This window comes from Urocitellus parryii, chromosome 2, assembly GCF_045843805.1.
Source record: "Urocitellus parryii isolate mUroPar1 chromosome 2, mUroPar1.hap1, whole genome shotgun sequence".
NCBI classification, from domain to species: Eukaryota; Metazoa; Chordata; class Mammalia; order Rodentia; family Sciuridae; genus Urocitellus; species Urocitellus parryii.
Genome location: NC_135532.1, coordinates 219,178,682 through 219,201,226, shown reverse-complemented (window position 1 = coordinate 219,201,226; position 22,545 = coordinate 219,178,682). Strand labels below are relative to the sequence as shown.

The window sequence follows — 22,545 nt, the reverse complement described above, 5'->3', positions numbered from 1 at the left end:
GAGCTGGTGAGGCTCTTTTGCCAGCTGCATGACAAAGAAGTGCTGATGAGCCCTCTGTGATCTTTCCTGTACTCCAGCTGTGCACTTGCAAGACTCTGCTCTGAAGGAACTCAAGGATCAGGCTGCACACAAGCAAGCCCAAGTCCTACAGCCAAACCCTGAGCCCTCCCTGGAGACCGAGCCTGCGAGGGACTTTATGGAACACCCTGGCAAGGATGACCCAAAGGCTCTTCCAGAAGGTTCTTCTCTTCTAGAAGGTTCTTCCAAGCCGAGGAGGGGCAGTGCCTCTGGGAGTGAGCCTCCTGGGGACAGTGAGCAGGGAGCGGGCCCCCTGGAGCATTTTCACCTCCACCTGTCTAGTTGCCACGAATGCTTAGAACTTGAGAATAGCACCATTGAGTCGGTCAAGTTTGCATCTGCAGAGAACATTCCAGACCTTCCCTATGATCATGGCTGCAGTTTGGAGGGTGTTGCCGATGAGATCTGCCCTAAAGAAGAAGGGAGGAGAGTCAACATCACGGGAAAGGCGCCCAACATCCTTCTGTACGTAGGCCCCGACTCCCAGGAGGCCCTCGGGCGGCTCCAGCAGGTGCGGGCCATCCTGGCTGACTGTGTGGACACCGACAGCTATGTTCTGTACCACCTGCAGGAGGAAAGTGTGCTCAGGGACCCATGGCCAGACAACTGTCTGTTGTTGGTCATTGCCACCAGGGAGCCCATCCCTGAAGACCTGTACCAGAAGTTCCTAGCCTATCTTTCTCAGGGAGGGAAGGTACTGGGCCTGTCTTCATCCTTCACGTTTGATGGCTTGCAGGTGACAAGCAAGGGTGTGCTGCAGAAGACAGTCCAGAGCCTGGTTTTCTCCAAGGCTGACCAGAGCGAGGTGAAGCTCAGCGTTCTGAGCAGTGGCTGTGTTTATGAGGAGGGCCCCGGGAAGCAGCTCAGCCCTGGGAAGCTCCAGGGCCACCTGGACAATGAGGACAAGGACAGGATGATCATGCAAGTGCCTTTTGGAACCTGCGGAGGGGAAGCCATTCTTTGCCAGGTACTGAGTTGGTGTGATGCTGTTGGGTGTCTTTGGGAAGGAGAATGCTCTTGAAGGCTGTATGGGTATAGGTCTCAATGCCGTGTGCCGTGGTGCTGGGGACAGAGGCCAGGGCCTCACGTGAGCTGGGCAAGTGCTCCTTGGCTGAGCCTGCCTGGCCCACTGGGCACTTTTGACTCCAGCTGAGAGTTGTTCTGAGGTGAGGGGAAGTTTAGTTTGGTCCAGGGCTTTTGTGAAAACCCTGATGAGCCACACGTTGTGAAGGAGGCAGGAGGCAGGAGGGCTGCTGGCTAAGCAAGCGTTAGCCCGGAAGTTCTTTCTTGTTCCCATCTTTACTGGTTGCAGTCTTTCTAAAACACATTAGTCTAAAACACATTGCCTTCAAGTACACTCTGGGTAATATCAGGAGCCTTTATTTAATGTGGGAAGCTGGAAGACTCAGGGGTGGTGATTCCAGACATCAGTGACTGATCCTCTTGTTAAAATATTGCAGTCAGTCGTGGAGGGAGTTAGGGTTAGAAACACCCTCCAATCCTCAGTTCCTTTCTGTCACTCTTAAAACTAAGCGTTGAGGAAAACTTCCTAGTAAGAGAATGTGGAGCCGGGCCTGGTGGCGCATGCCCAGAGGCTCAGGAAGCTGAGGCAGGAGGATCACAAGTTCAAAGTTAGCTTCAGCAACTTAGTGAGGCCCTAAGCAACTCCCTGAGACCCTGTCTCAAAATAATATATAAAAAGGGCTGGGGATGTCACTCAGTGGTGCCACTGGGTTTAATCCCCACTACCAATCAATCAATCAATAAATAAATAAGGTGGAAGTTGCGTAGATTTATAATGGCATACTCATACAGAGGTAAGAAGAAAACGGAAGAAGGACAAGAGAAATGCAGATTTCCTTCCCAAGCTTAGGGAGTCCTTGGACTCTTCTGCGGTTTCCCCTTTGGCTTTTTGTTGTTGGGGGCAAAGTCACAGACGAGATCAGCATCATTCATCATCTACTGCAAATCCTGCACACTGAGTGCACAAGTTTCTAGAGGAATGCTCCCTCCTCAAGGCACCAGGATCTAATGAGCTGAGGAGATGAAGGTGTTTTGCCCAGAAGGCTCCCAATGGTGGCCGTCCTGGATTTGGTTTTATTTATTGGGTTTGAGAATCATTCATTTCCTCTGTTTCGTTTTCCTTTTGTAGGTCTTGTCTCTTTCCTGTCCCTCTGGAAGCTCCAATCCCCTGAGTTTTCTGAGCCGGTGCCCTTCCGGTGGATCAAGTTGGTTTCTGTGCTATCCTAGAGCCCGCCCATCTGTTCTGATGAGAACTCGGACAGAGATGCTTAAGATTAAGAAATCTGGACATTGGTCCAGACGAATGTGTGCAATCTAAATAGGTTTCCTGTAGGGCTGCAAGCCACCTGGGTTGGTTTTTGGAGTTCTAATAAATGTACCTCTTATCTTCTCTGCAAATATGGTCACTATAGTAACTGTGCATTCTCAAAAAATCCACCTAAACACCCGACTTCCGAGAGCCATATTTCAGTTCTGAAGAGCGAATTTTACTGCCTCTGCGTGCAGATTTGTAGTAGGAAATCGATTCGGCACTGTTGCGATCCACTTCTTCTAGTTACACGGCCAATCTCTTGGCTGCACCATTTAAATTGACCCCATCGCTGTCGTAAAACTTGATACTGCAGTGCGTAGCCCGAGGACAAAAGGCAACATGATGCCGCTCCACACATCAGATTCTGAGGATTAGGATGCCATTTTTGATTTTAGATGACTTCCAGTCTTCTGTGTGACACGGTCGTGTTTCTTCCTCAGGCTGTGTTGCTGTGACCCCTCGGCGGGATCAACCAGTAAATGTTATAGTCTGGTCAGTTTCTTTTCACTGTTCAGTTCCATCGTCTTCATCTCTGAGATTAATGTGGTGATGAGGAGGAGAAGTACTGCCGGCGACACACAGCTGTGCCGGCTGAGGCACCCCAGCAGGCAGGCTGCCTGTTAGATGCCCGCTCGCTTTCAGTGATGCAGGAAAAAAGGACACATTTGGATGCTCCGGGTGCTGACCAAGTTTGCAGGGAAAATCTAAGGCCTGGATTAAAGCTGTTATTTGATTATCAAATGTATCAAGAGTTTGGCATGAAGTTGTTCAGATAAAGCTCAAAAATGGATCTAGAAAGGTTTTGTTTTGGTACCAGGGATTGAACCCAGGGATTCTTAACCACTGAGCCACATCCCCAGCCCTTTTTAAAAAGGTATTTTATTTAGAAACAGGGTCTTGCTCAGTTGCTTAGGGCCTTGCTAAATTGCTGAGGCGGACTTTGAACTTGTGATCCTCCTGCCTCAGCACCGAGCTGCTGGGGTTACAGGCGTGGGCCACTGTGCCCAGCTAAGATTTTTGTGTTTTCTTATTGAGCTTTAACTCAGGGCAGGATTGGTTCTGCTTTTATAGCAGAGTTCCCAACCATGGCCCCATCAACATTTGGGGCCTAATAACTCTTTGTGGGGAGGGATGGTCCTTGTGCATGTTAGGATGGTTGGCAGGATCCCTCGGCTCTGCCTGCTAGAGGCCTTTAACCCCATTTGTAGCCGGAGATGTTCTAACTTTCAGTCCAGTTAAAAAGCCTGAAGTTTAGAAGCTGAGTTATGGAGATGGGCCTGTCTCTGTGGTAGTAGTTTTATAAGCAGAGGGTGAGACTGAGGTTTGACACCGTGGAGAACCAGTTACACACCTGACACATACCCATGGTGCTGTTCTGTCCCTTATTAACAGCACAGAGCCAGATGCAGCCTCTTTTCTCATGGCACCTAAACCTTTTCCTGTGGTGCTAGGGATTGAACCCAGGACCTGGTGCATGCCAGGAGGTGTCCTACCACTGATCTACACCCCGGTCCAGCATCTAGCATTTTTTTGTTTCTTTTTAAATTTTATTTTTGGTACCAGGGATTGAACCCAGGAGTGCTTACCACTGAGCTACAACTTCAGCCCTTTTTATTTATTGAGACAGGGTCTTTAACTCAGGGTAGGATTGGTTCTGCTTTTATAGCAGAGTACCCAACCATGGCCCCCCATCAGCACATTGCTTAGGGCCTTGCTAAGTTGCTGAGGCTGGCCTCGAACTTGTGATCCTCCTTCCTCAGCCTCCAGAGTTGCTGAGATGACAGGCATGTGCCACACTGTACCAGGCCCAGCACCTAAAATCTTGAAACCGTAAGATAGTGAGTAGAAGTGTTTTCCCCATTCAGTGGCTTGTCTCCTGGAACTCAGAGGCCTAATGGTGGCTCAGTGGATGGAGTCCCCCTCGGTGTCCTTCTCGTGTGAGGATGAGTTCAGCACATTTCACTGCCCCAGCTTCTAGAATATTCTGTGTATTCACCCCATCCAGTGGATTCATGTGTGTTCACTCAGTGCCTCCCTCTCTCCCTGAGCTCTGGCGGGAACAGAACTGGGCTTGTTTTATTTCTCCTTCATTTTAACTCCTGGCATGTTAACCCCCAGGATGGCCACCTGCCCACTTGAAGGAAGTGTGTCCACTGTGGTGCGGCTTGTCCACCAGCCTGGCTATGTCCACTTGAGAGCAGAGGCCCATCTTGGGGCAAGGAGACAGTACACAGATCCCACCCATGCTTCCGCTTTCTGCCTCCTCCCTGCCCAGGGCTGTCTGGAGGACAGGCGGGACCCTGCTGCCCACGGACAGGCGTGCTCAGTCTGTGGGGAAGCCCCAGCCACTGATGCCTGACTGGAGCGTGGGGACCATGTTGGACAGTGTTCCGCAGACCTTTTCAGATGTGGCATCTGGACCATTGTAGACAATATATTGGGACAGAGTCTTTGGCCTGGTCAGAGCTCAGGTGGGAATCGAGAGTTGTGCAGGTACCCGAAGGCTGGAACCTTGCTTTTTATTTTCCTAATCTTCAGGTCAGAAGGTCTCCATACAGTGGACAAAAACCAAGTAAAGCAAACTAGTTCTGGTCACTTTGCTGGTATCCTGGAAGCTCTAGGCTTTAAAACACAACTAAAATCTGATCTCAGGGGAGCTGGAAGTTCCAGTGTGCGAGACAGAGGCTGGTGGTAGAGCTGATTTGATTTTCACTGAACAGCAGGTCTGGGTAAGCACGTGAGGCTCTGAGTCTTAGAATTGCACCGGTCGAGGAGGGCAGTGGGGGAGGTCCCCTGTGTTTCAGTTCCTACAGATGCTCCCCATGCTGTCCTCCAGGGGTTGCTTCCCAGTTTGGACTGACGGACGGGGTGGAAGTTCTCAGCTTGGCCCTCTGCCTCCCTGTGTGAGCTCAGTAGCACCTCATTTAGGCTCTCAGCACAAGGTTACTGCAGGTGACTTAGGCTTACAGCCAACTTAAAGTGACTTGCCCAAGGTCACACAGCTGGTGATAAAAATCAACCTGTAAAGAGTTTGATAACCCCTCAGGGTTGACTCTACCCAAGGTCTCAGCCTGGTAGCAACAAGTGCAAGAGGCCCTCCAGGGCCCGGTGTGGTAGCACACACCTGTGATCTCAGCAACTCAGGAGGCTGAGGCAGGAGGATCACAAGTTCATGGCCAGCCTGGGCAACTCAGGATGTTAACCCCCAGGATGGCCACCAAAATAAAAATTGAAGATGCCTGGGGAAGTAGCTCCGTGGTGGAGCACCCCTGGGTTCAGTCCCTAGTAACACCACCACCACCACCAACAACAACAATGAAAGGGTCCTTTTGAATATTTTTGTTTTTATTGCCATTACTTTTCAGATATTCAGGTCCCAAGTTTATATTGCTGTTGGTGAGGAGAGGGATTCACACTTTTAGAAAACCCGTTGAAGAAGCTCTCTGAGACTGTAAGTGCCTTGATTTAACAAGTGTTGTCTTTTTGTCCAGGTGCACTTAGAACTACCTCCCAGCTCCTTCACGGTGCAGACCCAAGAAGACTTCGATCTGCTGAAATCCAGCAACATGAGAAGATACGAAGTCCTCCAGGAGATCCTCTTGGCCCTGGGTGTCAGCTGTGACCTGCGAGAAGCTCCTGCCTTAACGCCCCTGTACCTGCTGTTGGCTTCGGAGGTAAGCACCTCATACTCCGCTCTGTGGCTGTTCCCATTGGCTTTGGTGTTGATTTTTATCATGATTTTCCATTTCTGCGTTGACTTTGAGTTTAGGAACCCTCTTACTGATGTGCGGGTGTCTCTGACTTGTTTTGGTGTGCGTAGGTCAGGGAGGTGGAGAAGACTGGAATTCAGGAGGTGTCAGGTCTGTAAGTTATGACCCTTTTTAGGGGGAGGATCCCTGTTGTGTGTGTCGAGAGTGAACAGTGCCCCTCCACATCTGTGGGCTCTGCGTCTGAGGGTGTAGCCAGCCAACTGCAAAAGATAGTGGAGACATTAATTGTCTCTACTGAGCACGTGCAGGCTTCTCTCCTGTCCTCACTCCCTAGACAACACAGTGTGATACTACTCACACAGCACTCACGTTGTGGGAGGTGTGCAGGTCATCTGGAGATAATTTAGGGGATTCAGAGGATGTGTGTAGGTTAACTGCAAATGCTCTGCCCTTTGCTATGAGGGACCTGGGCACCTGTGGACCTCAGTGTGCATTGGAAGGCAGTGCTGGACCCAGTCCCCCATGGATCCCGAGGGATGGCTGCATTTGGGAACCATAATTGTTAGGGATCAAAACGAGTTATTTTGTTCCGCGTATCTTTGGATGAGGAAGTCCCAGCTTCCCTGTGTTGTGCAGACGTCTGCCATCTTGTGGCAGAAGTGCTCTGGATCTCCATCCCTGTCACTTGTGTCTAGAAGGAAAATGCCCTGAGCTGGGGATGTGTTTGGGGATTCTCTGGCCTCGGGTCTGCATTTGCTCCCTGTTGTTGAAACCGGGTTTCGGGCAGGCCACCAAATTCTACAGGTGTGTGTTCCTGCTAATCCCCTCACGTGGCCCTGCCTGTCAGTTTCTTATTCCTAGTGACAATCTGATTATCTTAGGGGTGTCTCTCCATGGTCTCCCCTTAACAGGGGGATCTGAGTTTAGTGATGTGACCATATAGCTTCAGAAAATACCCTGCTGCCCAGGTGACGTACACACCGGGTTCACCTGCCCTCCCTTGAGAGGAACAAAACATATCCTTCGCCCCAACAGAGGGGCTAGAGAGGGCACTGTCTTCCTGACCGCTCGGGTCCTTGGCAAGCTGAGTTTACAGAGGGATGCCATCTGCTCCTTGGAGAAGACAGATGTCAAACCCGAGAGCTGCCTCGCAGGATTCCCTGAGGACAGAGTGAAATAATATCTGTGTGAATTATTATTAAATAACAGCTTATTATAATAATAAAATATCATAATAACAATTTATTTTAATAAAATATAATTATGTACTATATGATTGTATATAATATACATTACCTATGATAGAAAGAATTATTATTTAAATAACAATGTAATAATGATTATTATAGGTCTTTGGGAGGTTGAATGAGTTAAAGTTTAGAATGTGCTTGACCAGTGCCTGGCACCTAGTCTAGAAAAACCAAAGGTAATGTGTTTAATTTTAAAAATTAATAGTACAGCAATGAGGGCTGGGGTTGTGGCTCAGTGGAGGAGCGCTTGTCTGCATATGTGAGGCCCTGGGTTCAGTTCTCAGCACTGCATATAAATAAATAAGGGTCCATTGACAACTAAAATAATATTTTTTAAAATGCAGCAATGGATTGTTTCTTGTTTAAGAAACATGCTCTTGCTGTGTTTTCCTCACCCAGCTCCTGACAGCTTGCCCTGCTCCTGATGCATGCTCTGGGGAGTTATGATGGGGCTTTTGTTTGTACCTTCATCTCAGGAACTCAGAATTCCCTGTCTTTCATCTGTTTCATGCATTCAGATTCATTCGTACAGAAACACCACAATAAAGCCATCTGCGGCATTTCAGGTCCTGTAGACAAGCCCCTTGGAGGAGGGGCGGGGCCCTGTGGGTGAGGACTGGGGGTCCTGGGGGAGTGTGACGTCACGGTCTGAAGCTTTTCCCTCCTTTCCTGAGCTGGACTGGACTGGGAGGGAGTGCCTGTCTGCTCCAGGGCTCCCCCCACGTGGACCAGACTGGCCCTTCGTAGTGCTGCCTCACCTTTCCTGGGAGCTCTGACCATGGTGGACTCGGGACTGGGACCCTGGGACTCTTGGACTGAGAACAGAGAGGAAAGAGTGGCCTGTGAGCAGACTTTTGGAACACTGGTCTTTTCTGGTATATTCTTTTTTTTTTTTTAAGTTGTATGTGGACACAATACCTTTATTTTATTTTTATGTGGTGCTGAGGATTAAACCCGGTGCCCCACGCATGCTAGGCAAGTTCTATCTTTGAGCCACAACCTCAGCCCATTCTGGTATATTCTTTAGGGTGGGCATAACGGAAATACCCAAGCTAAAACTTTGTGTTATGCGTCTACTTACCTTAAAACATATTTTTGTCCTTCCAGTTATTTAAACTGTCTGGGGCAGCAGGTGTGGGAGAAAGTTTTCCCCTATTATTGATCAATTGGGGGAATATTAATTCACCCTTCATAAACTAGGCGAGGCTGGTTAAAGCAAGCGTTTGCTCTGTGGACACACAAATGCTCCCTACCAGCCCCACCTTACATACCAGCCTCAGAAATGTTGGGTCCTGTTTGGTCTTCTTGGGTGTCTCTGCTGTGGACTGCTTTTTCCTATTTGCTCATTTCTGGCTGTACTGTGTGTGTGTGTGTGTGTGTGTGTGTGTATACGCATGTCTGCACACACTTGTACATATTTTTATTTTTGCTGTACTGGGATTGAACCCAGGGCCTCATGCATGCTAGGCAAGTGCTCTTCCCTTGAACTAAGCCCCGAGACTATATCCATTCCTTAATATTTATCAACTCCTCTTAAAAGACCTTGAATCTACTAAGAAGGACATTGTCAGAAGGTTAATATTATTATTTTCCAATGAATTTGAAAATAGATAAACTGAGATGGCCTTTCTGGAGGTGGCCAGATGGTTGCTCTTGCTGTGGTTGTCCTGATGTCACTGAGGCTGAGACAGACACATCTGAGTACCTAGTCATCGTGCTGCTGGATTCATATTTACAGACACAGACCCAAGAGTTGGGAATACAAGTGGGTTGTCCTTTAGCTTTCTTTACTGTGGCCTTAATAGATCACATTGACGCCTGTGAGATTACGTTACATAAAAGGACCTTGGCACTGCCAACTGCTGGAATCACCTGTCCTAGAACTTGGATGTCTCAGGGTTTTATTTCCTACTTCCTGGAAAATACTCTGCTGCTGTAAGCCAAGCTTCCACCACAAGGTGTCGCTGCTGAGCTAGGCTGCCTGCATATGGGCCCCTAGAACCACAAAGTAGTTCTTGAGAAATTTGTTTTTTTTCTCTCTTTATCAATGTCACCTAGTATAATTTAGAAGTTTTGCATTATTTTGGTGGTACTTTCTTTTAGGCCTGTAGAAATTATTTAAGTGTCATAGCTCATAATGACTTTGAGTTAGCATTTACCGTATACTAGGTCCTATTATAGTAAAGAATATGAAAACAAAATGCATGCCTGAGTTACTTGAATAGTTTTACTGATCCCCAGCCAGTTGATACAGTTTGGTGCCCTAACCCTGCTCTTGATAGCGAGTGGCACAGAAGATCTATGAAGCCCCTGTGTGCTTCTATGTTACTGTGATTCAATGGAGAAGAATGGGAGAGTTCCACACAGGAGAAGCCCACCTGGCGGACATTGACCCACGTGATAGGGGTGTGTTCTGAGGCTCCACGACACCCAGACCCCACAGCAAGTGTGAGACTCCTACTGGAACATCCCGCCACGTAGCGTAGGCAAGGCTGTGCCGGGTGCGCCTCTGGGTGGCCAGCTGGGCTTCCCCTCTGACCAGAACCCCTCTTGTAACTCAGCCTCCCAGGGGCAGGGTCAAAATCTGGGCTTCAGCAGAGTTCTAGTATGTTAAACCATGAAGCCCACACCTCTGTCCACAGAATCAAGACTGGAAGGAAATGTAGTACACTCATGTCTGTCTGTCTGTCTCTGTATTTCCCTGTCTACGTGTGTGTGTGTGTGTGTGTGTCCATGTATATATGTGTGGAGTAAATTCTGATGGTGGGCTTGTGAGTGATTTTAATAGTCTTTTAAACTTTCTATTTTCCAAATTAGTACAATGGATGGATATTACTTTTTATAATGAGCAAACCAGTTATTAAAAACTAAAAAAACAAATTAGTGTATGTCATTGAACTTGGGAGTTGCCCCATATATGGATAAAACTTGAACGTTAAAAGGTCAAGTGTCTTGCGTAGATATTGATACTTAGTGGATATTTGGCATCTGTTTAGTTATTTAAAAGGCTCAGCTTTGCTAGTAAATCACTCGACTCTGGTAAGTGGTGTGACCGATCAGGAGCTCTCTAGTTGGCGTGCGGTGCCTCGGGGAAGGTGCTTCTGGTGTTAGCTCCCAGTTTCAGTGCTAGCCCTGCTTGGCTGTCCCGTTTCTTGGGAGGGCTCTCTGGACGTGACATGCTGCCTGCGGCTTTCTTTCTGCAGGACTGGGAGACTGAGGCTGTGCTGCTTGATGTGGGTGTTGTGAAGTGACCTTGCGTGGCGGCCTCCATGCGGGTGGGGACTTTGCTGTGAGGAAGCGTGGTCGTGTTTATGGGAAACACTGATTTTGTAGAAAAAACCCACAATTCTTTGATGTGTCATAGGATGATTTTAATAGATTTATTTTGTATAAAATTTGATTTTATAGATAATACAATTCTTCCCCATTTTAGAATCTAGCTGTCTTTTTTCTGGTCTCTGGTTCCATTTCCAATTAATCTCTGCCAGAGTCAGGACAAAGGGGAAGAGGTCCTTCTACCCACAGGGTTCCTATGGCAAGGCCAAGCGACGGGGACCTGTGGGACCCTGAACCCTTGCATGGGGACAGAGCCAGACCCCCCCCTCCACTCCTGCAGCGTCACCGGCCAGTCCCTTTCCCTCTCCCATTGAGGCTGGAGGATGCAGCAGAGGGTGGGGAGAAGGTGGGCGGCTGCGGCTGTGGCTCGGGGCCGTTTGCAGAGCTCCCTGAGCTTCCTGCTCAGCAACTGGGGAGCACAGATTTTTTTCCCCCTAAAATGGAAACTCTTGGAATTTCTTTTGGGCACTCATGGTGGCTAGGAACATAGGTGACCTGAGAAATGGAAGCCAGCCGGGGTCCTGTGAAGGGGTGTCCTGTTACTTCACCCTTGGGATCAAGATGTAACCGTAACAAGAAGTGACAGCTGAGTTTGTTATGGAAGTAACTGGGCAAAATCACCGTGGTGTGTATGTGTGTTGTTTTGGTGGTGTGGGATTGTGGAAGGGATAACACGTGCTTAGGAACAAAAATGAGTTTCATTTTAACTCAACCCCAAATTATTTACTCTGAAACTTCCTCCCTTTAAAAAACAGGTATTGTTGGCAAGAATATTTTGATATTTATCAATATAAAAAAACTTGAGAAACTCCTACTAGAGCCCCTTCTACCCAAAGAGTTCCTTTTTTAAAAAAAAACAAAATTATCTTTTATTGTCAGGGCTTAGGTGTCCAACGTGTGTTTTGATTTACTCGTCTGTAGTGAAGTGGCAATGACTTGGCTAATGGTGTCTTTGGGAAGAAGCTCAGACTAAGTCACATCACGCAGTCCTCACCCCTCCCCGTCTAATAGACCACTTTATTCAGCAGACATTTGAGTGCCTACCGAGTGTAAGCCCCTTGCCGTGGGGGCTTCTGTGAGAGCATATTTCTGATCTTCGCAGCACGCTCTGGAGCGACACAGGCACCCAGGCTCAGTATCAGTAACCCTGACTGGTGGGTGAGGCCGAGCAGAGCTCTTCAGCCTTAGGAGTCGGGGTTTTGTTTATTTGTTTAATATTTGGCCGTGCTGGGGATCGAGCCCAGGTCCTTGCCCGTGTCAGGCAAAAGCTCTGCCACCGAGCTTCACCCTCAGCCCAGAGACTGGGTTTCAACACAGAAGAGCGTGGTGTAGTTTTCTAATGAATTAATTAGAATTCCCCTTTCAAACGAAGAACCAAAAACTTTGCCTGCAACTTTGACTTGTAGCATTTGGCCTGGAATCCTGCCTCTGCTGCCTTTAGCCCTCGTTCTGAACCTGGCCGGCACAGAGGTGGCCAGCACTGCTCTGCAGTGCGGCTGATATGCTCCTTTTTTGGAGACACAAATAGGAGAGAAAAGCCAGAATCCCAGGTGCAGCCTGAATCGCTGCAGCCGCGGCTGCGGGGTGGCCGGGGGTGGCCGGCTGTTTTACTGTACCGCAGCCGAGGCAGCTGGAGGATTAAGGCAAACATTCTAGAGCTTTTATAGCCAGGAGTGTTTTTAAGGGTCTTTCATGTACCTCTCTCCTTTCTTCCTTCGCTCTTCACTGAAACTAGACATTTTCTGTTCCTTTTGACGGGCTTCCTGTTGTCACACGTAGTGCCTGGGGCAAAAGGCCTGATGCCACTTGGTGTCAAAAGGCAGAAGAAATCGTAGGTGGCATGTTCCCCTTAGTTCATTCTCAGAAGTCTGCTTTTGTGAGAAGGCTTTCCGGCTCCTGGGTGACCTCTTTGCTGGGATCTAGTTTCCACTGCCATGTCTCTAGCCTCCTGCGGAGTCCTTACTCCAGGGTAAAAATCGAGAGCGCAAATTGGGGCGACAGAGAAACACACTTGGTTGTTTTCCACTTTTCCTGAGTTCTGGGGTGATTTGGCTTTCTCTGGGTTGTGATTTTGCTGTGGGGTCTGGGAAGGGAAGGTGGGCTCTGGGCTGGAGGGGCATGCTGCCTAGCCGTTACCTTCTCCGGATGGCACCATGTCAACGAAGGGCGGCTTTCTTTCCTCAGACTATTTATATCCACCATTTATACAGTCACAAACTCGTGGATGGGAAACAGGCTCTTTCGGAATAAAAAATTCTCCAAGACCAAATGCTTTTTGTCTTCTCCACCAGCTCCTAATCGCTGCCATGTGTGAGCGGGTATGGATTATGGCCCTACCTCCCGGGAAGTCGATTGAAGCTGTCTTTAGGAAATCTTGGAGCATTCTTAACAGCAGATTTTTGTCTCCCAGGTCTAAAAAACACATCCCAGGGAACAAGTCCACACTGGCACCAGGTTAGAGGGCACGGTCAAAGGTCCTGCGATCAGGTGCAGAAGCAAGGTTGGGTTAGAGGGGGAGGGTGCGCAGTCCCATGCGTGGCATCGGAATGGCCCTTGGAGGAGGCTGTCCCCGACCGCAGAGCCTGCGTGTCAGTTCAGGAATGCTGGGGTCTGAGACCCGAGTGCTGTTTGATAAATGTTCTCCTTCAGCTCTTGGGGTGTGAATCGGAGTTTCCAGTCATGCTAATAGTTTGAGAATGTTCCTCCAAGTATGGTGCTGACCGTCTGGGAAAGCGCTGGCGGGTTTTGGGGGGTTCAGACCTGACAGGCAGTTTGTGGGTGGAACGGTGTTGAATCCGGCCTTGCTCCTGCCTGAGTGGGAGGGTGCAGGCAGCCTCTCCATCTCAGGGTGCTGGAGTACCTCTGTCCTGGCCGCAGCTCAGCGGGGACACCAGGGCATGCAAGTACATTTCTCTGGCTTCTTTAGGAAAGCAGGACACACAGCCAAGGTTAGTTCGTCCATCTGTCCGTCTGTCCATTGGGCTCTTTCTCCTGCAGATAGAAGAGTGCTCATTTCTTCTCAGCTGTCTTCTCCATGGTCAGTTTGCTGCCTTGGCCCCACGGCCACCTGTGAGCAGGTGCGCGTGTCTTTCCAGGCACCGCAGGGCTGAGCTGGGCCGCACGCAGTGTCTAGGACTGCGTGTTTTAGCACCAGTCCGTGCACTCCTGTTACTTGGGGCATGAGCATTTTTGTTTCTTAAAATGTTTTTGGTCTTTGTTGTAAAAATATCTGTGGAAGAAATGCTGGAGTCAGCAAATACATTTATCGAAACATGTTGCACACAATGAATAGGTACAATTTTTGCAAATCAAAATAGATTTATTTTAGAAAGGAGAAATGTTGGAGTTGATCATAATTTCAGTTCTTAGTGGGAGACAGTATTCCTCATAAAAAGTTGTACAGTTTAAACTCCAAATCTTGTTTTTTTTTTTTTAAAGTTTATTCTATTTTTTTATGTGGTGCTAAGGATCGAACCCAATGCCTCCCACACATGCTAGGCAAGTGCTCTACGCCTGAGCCGTAACCCCAGCCCTAAATTCCGTTTCATCAACTGAGGAACATGATTTTAAATAAGTACAACTTAGCCTTTAGAATATTTGTTTTATTTGATTCTTGTTAGTGGTGTTTCATCTTTTTCAATTTTAAGCATGTATGTTAGTGGATGGATGTGTAGAAATACACACATATGTACATTTATTTAAACTCACATTTATTTAAATAAATATGTATTTAACCCCATAGTCCACTTTAATCAAAGCTGCAGGAGAAAATAAGATCACTGAACTAGAACCTGACCTTGTGGTTGCAGTCTTTTCCCCGTTGATCCTGGGGATGCCAAGGCCTGGGCTGGAACGTCTGGACATTTCTGCTGAGGGGAGATTCACCGTGGAAGGTGTGTGGCTACATGATTCGGGCTAAGGGTGAAGAGAGGGCTTGCTTTAGCCCTGGACAGTTTTGCTTCCAGACTGAAATTCAGATTCGGAGGTGGGAAGGCACTATCCGTTAGCAGTCCGCAAGGATACCTGCGTCCTCCGACTGTTGGGGTCACAGACCACAGTCTTTCCCGAGGACTGAGCTGCAGAAACTTGTGCTTTAAAGCCAATTTGCCTTCTGCATGCAAGGATCTGCTTTTCAGAGCCTTAGAAAAGCATCTGGCAAGTGATTTTCTTCTCTTTGAACAAAAGTGAATCCTACACACAGCTGTTACTGGAGAGCAGTTGAGTGATGGCATTCATTAGTTTCCCTTCCCGTTTTTAAAAGCTGATACATAAAAATATAAAAATCAAACACATTTGTGGGGTACAATATGACGCTTTGATACACATGTACTTGGTGTAGTGTTTAAATCCATTACCCCTTCCCATTTTAAATCTCTGTTAATAAAGATGTTTATCTTTTAAAAGAATCATCAAGCAGTGGTTTCATAAATTTAAAAAAGATGGCCAATTTTTGGAGAGTCGGGCCCATCCAGACCCTGGCTCTCTGGAATGCCCAGGTTATTACCCGGCGGTATCACTTTCCACTGGTGGCCCTGATACACTGACGGTTTGTTTTTCTGCAGCTTTTTGGTCCATAAAAATGCAATGGAGGTCAAAAGTCTGTAATTTCAAATTCTCCCATTTGGGTGTATTTTCCTTCCGTGATGTTGGGTTGGGTGTGGTATCTCAGATTGGCTAAATGAGCTCGTCAGAGGAGATGGCCTTTTAAAGGCCGGTAAAGGCCGGTCACCAAAGTCTCATTGCAAAACAGTTTTGTCAGGAGGCAGGAGGACAAGACAGCCTTTCTGATCCTTTCCAGGCTTTGCGGTGTTCGCGCTGGTCTTGGCAAAGCTGTCAGACTACAAAATAATTTGATAAAGCAATTAGACTGAAAAACAAATTTTAAAAAGACTTTTTACGAGGTTCACATCAGTGTATCCTTTACTAAGAATTTGTGATGATTGCCATGTTCATTATTATACTGGGACAACTTAGAATTGTCGATAGGTGCAGCTTCACAGTTGAGTACAATGAAAGAGTATTTCACTTTCTGCTTACTTTTATTTACTTCAGGCTCTTTCTCGGATTAACTTTACTTTCAGTTTGAGAATCATGATTGCAGCGTGTAGGAGCCGCACATTTACAGAAGCTGCATTTTCCAAGTGTGTGTGCTGTGTTGTCTGTTTAAAATCTCGCTCTCCATGTGGCCCTTGGGTTTCCCTGTCAGCTCACATATTCTCTTGCTCCATAGTGCAATTAAACCATAAGATACTGTCTTTGATGCAACTTTATATTTGTCACAAAGTAATTTAAATGTTGCTTTATGTAATGTGTGTGGAGTGGGATCCACCTGTCTCATCCTGCCAGGTGAGTGCTCTGCCCCTCTCTCCATTCCAGCCCTTGCTGGTTGCTGTCCTGGGGAACCTTAGAGCACCGTGTCTGTGTCGGAGTCTGGCAGGATGGACCGCAGGCCCAACAGGAAGCCATGGACCGTCCCTTTCTGCTTCTCCAGTTTTTTGTTAGAATATACCAGCCCTGTCTCAGACATGGCTCAGAACGCAGTGACGCCTGGTGACAACTGCATTGTGTGTCTGCGTGTGTACTTGTGGCCAGTTAGTACATTTGTTTTGGTTAATTCTCATATTTAAGGAAAGCTTTTTTTCTTTTGAAGTAGTTGTTGAACTGTGAAGATAAGCAAAAGAAAACATTTTGCAGAAAATTTCAGATATACAGAAGTCAGTGGAGGAACCCGGTGAGCTCCCGCGTCCCCCTCAGTCCCCTCTGCCGTTACCGACATTTGGCCAGTCTTATTTCCTTCATTCCTGCCGCTCCTTCTGCTGAACTGTTTTGAACCAAATCCCAGATATTGTATTTCTCATCTGTGAAAATTTAAGTATGTGTCTCTAAAAGGTAAAAACTTTTTAATATTTTATCTTCTTTCTTGATCACAAGACCTGTCACCCCTCAGGTAAAGCAGTTCCTTCCCATGATCAGATCTAGTTGGACTTTCTGTTTCCAGGTGGCCTATGTGAAGACGGGCCCTTTGTAAAACACACGGAGGAGGAAGAAACTAAGATGAGCCATGGTGATTTTTAGGGGGAAGGGATCTGGGAAGCTGATTTCTGCATCTCTTTGAATGCAATATTTAGCCCCTTTTCATAAGGCCATTCTGAAAACAGCAGCAGTTGTGGTAACATGCAGAACAGCCCTGCAGGCTGAAGTGCGTGGACTTTGTTCTGGGCCTTTCAGAGCTAGGCAGGAGCTTCTCACCCTTCCTTTTCTGCATGCTAAGTCGGGGTTTCCTTAGAGGGACGGTATTGATTTTTGCTCGTATGCTTTCGGTTCGGGTTGACGTTTAGCCTTTGACCCAGCCACTTTCTTACAATAAACAGTTTGTTGATGAGAGCAGCTGCCCAGCAGATTGTTTCCAGATTGTTCTCTCGTGGCTGAGGACGGAGTGCACCTTACCAAGAAGTCGGGCGGCTTGAAGCTGACGGCTTCCACTTCTTGTGCTGCCTGCCTTTGAAGCCAGCTGTCAGCCTGTGATCATTCTTCTATTTATATCGGGAGAGATGGTGTGAATCTGGGCCACTAGAAATCAGGCCTCACAATCCTGAGCGTTCTCTTATTCTCTGAATGGCAGCAACATTTTCTAGAAGTTTCTGCCATAAGGAGCGTTTCCTTATATTCCAGTAAGAACTCCCAGCGTTCAGCATGTTTGGTGCTGTGTAGATAAGCATCAGAGGCTGCTTTATTTTATACAGGACTCTGCACTCCTGAAATATTTAAGGTTTTCTACACAATTAAGAATGACAGTACAGTCCAAGTGATATCTGCCTGTGGCTTGAGCCTTTATAATAGATCCTCTTCTCTTTCTTCCCTAGAGAGTGTGTGTGTGTGTGTGTGTGTGTGTGTGTGTGTGTGTGGTGGGGGTGGTGCTGGGGTGGGAACCACACACACGCCAAGCACTCTGCCCACTGCCCCTTTTCCACTTCTGACAGCGAGGACATCATTTTTACTTTGAGTGTAAGAGGCAGGTCATCTAATGACGTGGTAACTTACATGGCCCAAAGGCACACCTTAGTTTGGGGTTTTGTGCTTCCCTCCTGACCCCCAGCTGTTTCCTAGAATGGCCTGCTTGCTCTAGCGACCTTCGTTAAGAAGGGAAGGTCGGAGCCTTTGGCATCAGAGCCAACACTTTTTAGGGAACTGGCCACCAGGGGCTGCTGTCAGCATGGCGAGGCTGAGCTCACCTCCCTCGAGGCAAGTTTACTTTCTCTACAACCAGTAAATTTTGTTAAGCTACCAACCCTGGTTTCAGAACTCAGGTCTCACTACACAGCCTGCAGTCACCGAGCCCACTTAGGGCCCAGTCCTTGCAGCCAGCTATTACGTAGAACCTGGCCAGGATTCAAGACTGAAGATTAAGACCTGTGTGTTTTTCATTCAGTGCCAGTAAGCTGTTATTAACACACTGATCCCACGTAGACCGAAAAGCTTCATGAGACGCACTGGTTTTTGTACTTGGAAAAGTACGTCTTGCGTTTGGACCATTTCAGACCCGGGCTCCAGAGGGACGGCTCTGTGCAGATGGAATTCTGTGGTTTTGGGGAAGGGATCTTGTCCCCGTGTGGCCTCAGCAGCCCTGCCCCAGCACAGACAGCACTAGGGCTCCTGAGTCCAGCTTGAACGTGAACCTCCCCAAGGTGTCCTGCTTTGCTGTCCTGATTTTTTCACAGAGACTGCTCCTTTGATGATTCCAGAGTCAGCAACCCACTTTGGAGCTGGCTGGGGGTCTTGAGGTTCTGAAGTCAGTCCCTTCATTTTTGTTCCAGTTTTTTATTAAAAAAAATTAAGAAACAGAAAAAGGTAAAGGGACAGAATGCAAACCCCCCATAGCCTTCACTGGGATTTTCTACTGGGTGATACTTTGCCATATTTTTCTGATAGAGATGGTTTTTATGTTTTGTTTTAAAAGGTGGATGCATACGTTACTGCTTTTAAGTAAAAGCGCAGAACTTACCAGGAGTTATTTACAAGGGCTGGACGCCTTGATGTTTTTCTTCCTGGGTGCCTCGTGGGAAGGGTACCAGCAGCTTCCTTTTGCCTGGGTGGGTTTGTTTTGAAGCTGTGAAGGAAACCGGAGGCCCTTGGTGTGTAAGGGTTTCCTGTGACTCAACCTCAGGAGGGGCATGTCCATCCTCAGGTGAATCAGCAGAGATAAAGTCTATGTGTGTGAAGTTCTTACAACAGTAGATATTTTAATAGTCTTAAATCATAGAACAGTAAAAAAACTTATGACCAGATGCTCTGAGGATGAAGGTTTGCTCTTTTATGCCCCCAAAACGGATTCTGTCCCCTGTCTAGGGAAATTCCGAAGACCATGTAACATATATATTTTTTCTTTAAATTTCTTAAACCAGGTATTATGACTTGTGGTCAAAAATTATTTAAATACTGTGCAAATGCTGTTATATTATTTGCAGATATCTGTTCCACTAACTGTAATGCGAGACCTTTGAAGACTAGGACCGTGTGCTGTTGATCTTTGTGTGGTGTTTCCAGGTTGTTGCTTATTGCGAGTGTTTAGCAAGCGCATGTGTGAGACTCACAAAGCACTTGGGGGTTTCCTGCTAACGTATTGTGGGACACCCTCTTGGCTTCCAAGCCCACAACTGACCCACCTCTGGACAGGCCTGGAGGGACAGCCCGCCCTGCCTGGGATGGCCGCCTGGCCCAGTCGCTCTGTCACCCTGTATTCAGATGGAGCAGAGCATTTGCAGCAGCTGTGTGGGAGAGTTCGCCAGAGTTGGCTACGGATGTGTTGGGGAAAACCGGCAAGACGGAGCCAGGAAGAAGCTGGGAGCGTGTTACCTGTTACTAAAGATGCGTCCAGTCATCTTTATGTCCGGTACTGCCCGTCAGCGAGCTGCCCCTTCCTGTCCAGAGTGCATGGTGTCTCAGACCACGTCCTCTTAAAACTGAAGAGGTTCTTGCGTGTAGAGCTGCCTGCTGTTTGCTCACGTTGGACTCCTGCTCTCCCCTCCAGGCCCTGCATGGGTTGTTCCCTGGATTCTCTGAATTTTCCAGAGTGTGACAGGGACAGCCAGCTGAAGAAACGAACCTCTGCTAAGACAGCCTGGAGGAGGACGGGCTCGCCCTTCTCCCGGCCACTCCTTCCTAGCTACTTCTCTCCTTTCAGGTGACATCTATTTTAATACTGGAATCCTGGAAACAATATTAACATTTTAGTGGAGAATCAAACAATGGAGACAAGACTTGAAGCTCCATTTTGATAGAAAGGGGTGTTCTAGTTTTCTCTTTTTAAAAATGAAGAAACTGTTTGGGTATGGTAGCACGTGTCTGTAATCCCAGTAACTTGGGAGGCTGAGGCAGGAGGATTACAACTTAGAAGCCAGCCTCAGCAATTTTTTTTTTTTAAATATTTATTTATTTTTAGTTCTTGGCGGACACAACATCTTTGTTGGTATGTGGTGCTGAGGATCGAACCCGGGCCGCACGCATGCCAGGCGAGCGCGCTACCGCTTGAGCCACATCCCCAGCCCAGCCTCAGCAATTTAACAAGGTCCTAAGCAATTTAATGAGAACATGTCTCAGAATAAAATATAAAAAGGGTTAGAGATTGGCTCAGAGGCTATACACCCCTGGGTTCAATCCCCAGTATCCCACCCCTCCCCATAAAAAAAAAAAAAAAAAAAAAGATGACGATGATGAGGTCCGCAGTGCCTTGCAGGTCTCACTGCTGGCTGGTGGTGGCGCTGTTGGCCTGGTCCCATGCCCTGTCTCACAAGCAGTGCTCCAGAGGAGTCCAGCCCAGTCGACCAGTGACAGGCACACAGCAGACAGTAGTAGCAGGGCCTGGGACACACTCAGGTTTGAGAAGAGATGAAGTGTCTTAGTTTTTTATTGCTCGAACAAAATACCTGAGACCAGATAATTTATTTATTTTTAAATTTTCATGTTTTCATACTACAGGTTGAACATGGCGGGGTGGGGGGCTTTACCAACTGAGATACATCCCCAGCCCTTTTTATTTTTTTTATTTTGAGACAGGGTCTCACTAAGTTGCTGAGGCTGGCCTTGAACTTTCAACCTTCCTGCCTTTGCCTTCAGAGTCTCTGGGATTCCGGGTGTGCATCATTGCACCTGGTAGACTGGATAACTTTTTTGTTTAATTTTTTTGGTACTGGGGATTGAACACGGGTGCTTCACCATTGTGCTACATCCCCACCATATTATTATTTTGAGACAGGTTCTCACTAAGTTGCTTAGGGCCTTGCTAGGTTGCAGAGGCTGGCCTTGAACTTGTGATTTTCTTGTGGTTTTCCTGCCTCACCCTCTCTCTGGGATTATAGACCCACTGGACCACTGCACCTGGAAGACAGTCAATTTATAAAGGAAAATATGACTTAAAGTCGGAACCAAGAAGTTCAGCCGGAGGCTGGAAAGTTCAGGACTGGGCAGTAGCATCACCAGTGAGGGTGGTGGGGTGGCCGTGCTCCCTCAGCTCATGGCGGAAAGCAGAAGAGCAAGCAGGTGATGGTAGAAGAGCTGGAGCACAAGGGTGGGCTTGCTTTATGACAGCTGCCCTTATGGTAGCTAATGCAGACTCACAGAGTGATCGAGACTCGTCCCTGGAGAGAGGCTTTGAGCCCTGCACAGGGGTTCCACCCATGTGACTCAAAGGTCTCCCACGAGGTCCCATCGGGCAGCACTGCTGCACAGAGGAATTGAGATCCCAGCCTGTGAACTTGTAGGGGACACACTCAGACCGTGGCAGGAAGTGCTCACAGTCACTTTCAAGTGCATGTTGCCAGGCTGGTCCACTCTCGGCCAGTGGGCAGGCATTTCCCACCAGCACCCTGGGTGCAGTGTTCTTGGCTTTGCACCCCCACTCTCCCCGCTCTGTCAGAAGCCTGTTTGTGTTGGACTCAGACAAATGGCTGGCATAGGCAGGCTTAATGAGGGCCCTGGAGACGTCTGCGGATGTGGTGCCCCCACCGAGCCCCAGGTGGAAGTGTGCACCTCCTGTCCTAGTAGCACGGTGGAGCCTCGCAAAGCGGCCCTTTGTCTCCGCGCCCTCCGTGGCTTCCTCTTTGGTCTCCACAGTTGCAGAAGAGATCTCGCCTCTGACATGAGCCCACTTGGCCCAGAGGAGGTGTGAGGCCTGTAAAACGGCCTCGTTAGAAACGACTTATTCATTCCCCCCTTTACTGTTCCCCTCAAGCCCTTTGTGGTCTTCGCTAGTTGGCACGTAACAGAAAAATGCAGTAAATCCAGGGCCTTTCAGCCACCGAGCCTGAGCTATCACTTTACGTGATAAAAGGAAGATGGCTTAGCAGACATTTATTGAATGCCCACATGGACCGGGCGTTGGTGGGATCTGGAAATGACCAGGCCCGGTTCAGCCGTTGAGCAATTCCTAGGATTCGGATCGTGGGACCCTCCGTGGGAGATCCTTCAGAGCCGCAGAATTGCCATGGTAGATTTGGTCTAGGCACTGGGGAAAGATCTGGATGTGCGGAAGCTCATCCAGCACCCCGGGGCCAGCCAGTGCGAGGGTTAAGTGGTTAACCAGGGGTCCACACCGCCAGCCCTGAGCAATGTGGTGTTCCCTCCTGGAGGGTGTTGGCCACGACAGTCTACCCTGCTCTCTGTGCTGTTGGCTCTTCTCTGGGTGCCCTTCCTCTTAGTTCTGGTTGATTCTATTACTGGGATGCACTGGCTGGACTGATGGACAGAGTCCAGATCCGTGTCCCTACCTCTCCTCCTCCTGGCTAGCAGCTCCTGTTAGTGGCTCTGTCGTCCCCGCTGCTGGCCCTGGTGCCTCTCCGCC

General features: G+C 48.2%; 1 protein-coding gene across 8 annotated transcripts in view; it reads left to right on the top strand.

Annotated features, from left to right (window-relative positions):
• Hlcs (holocarboxylase synthetase) overlaps positions 1 to 22,545 on the top strand; it is a 192,539-nt gene that overhangs the window by 40,014 nt on the left and 129,980 nt on the right. For all 8 annotated transcript variants that reach the window (XM_077795399.1, XM_077795403.1, XM_077795400.1 and 5 more), the window contains 2 exons: positions 78 to 1,045; positions 5,905 to 6,087. In XM_077795399.1, the coding sequence (XP_077651525.1) occupies positions 78 to 1,045; positions 5,905 to 6,087 (1,151 nt within the window). The remainder of the gene's footprint in view (positions 1 to 77; positions 1,046 to 5,904; positions 6,088 to 22,545) is intronic.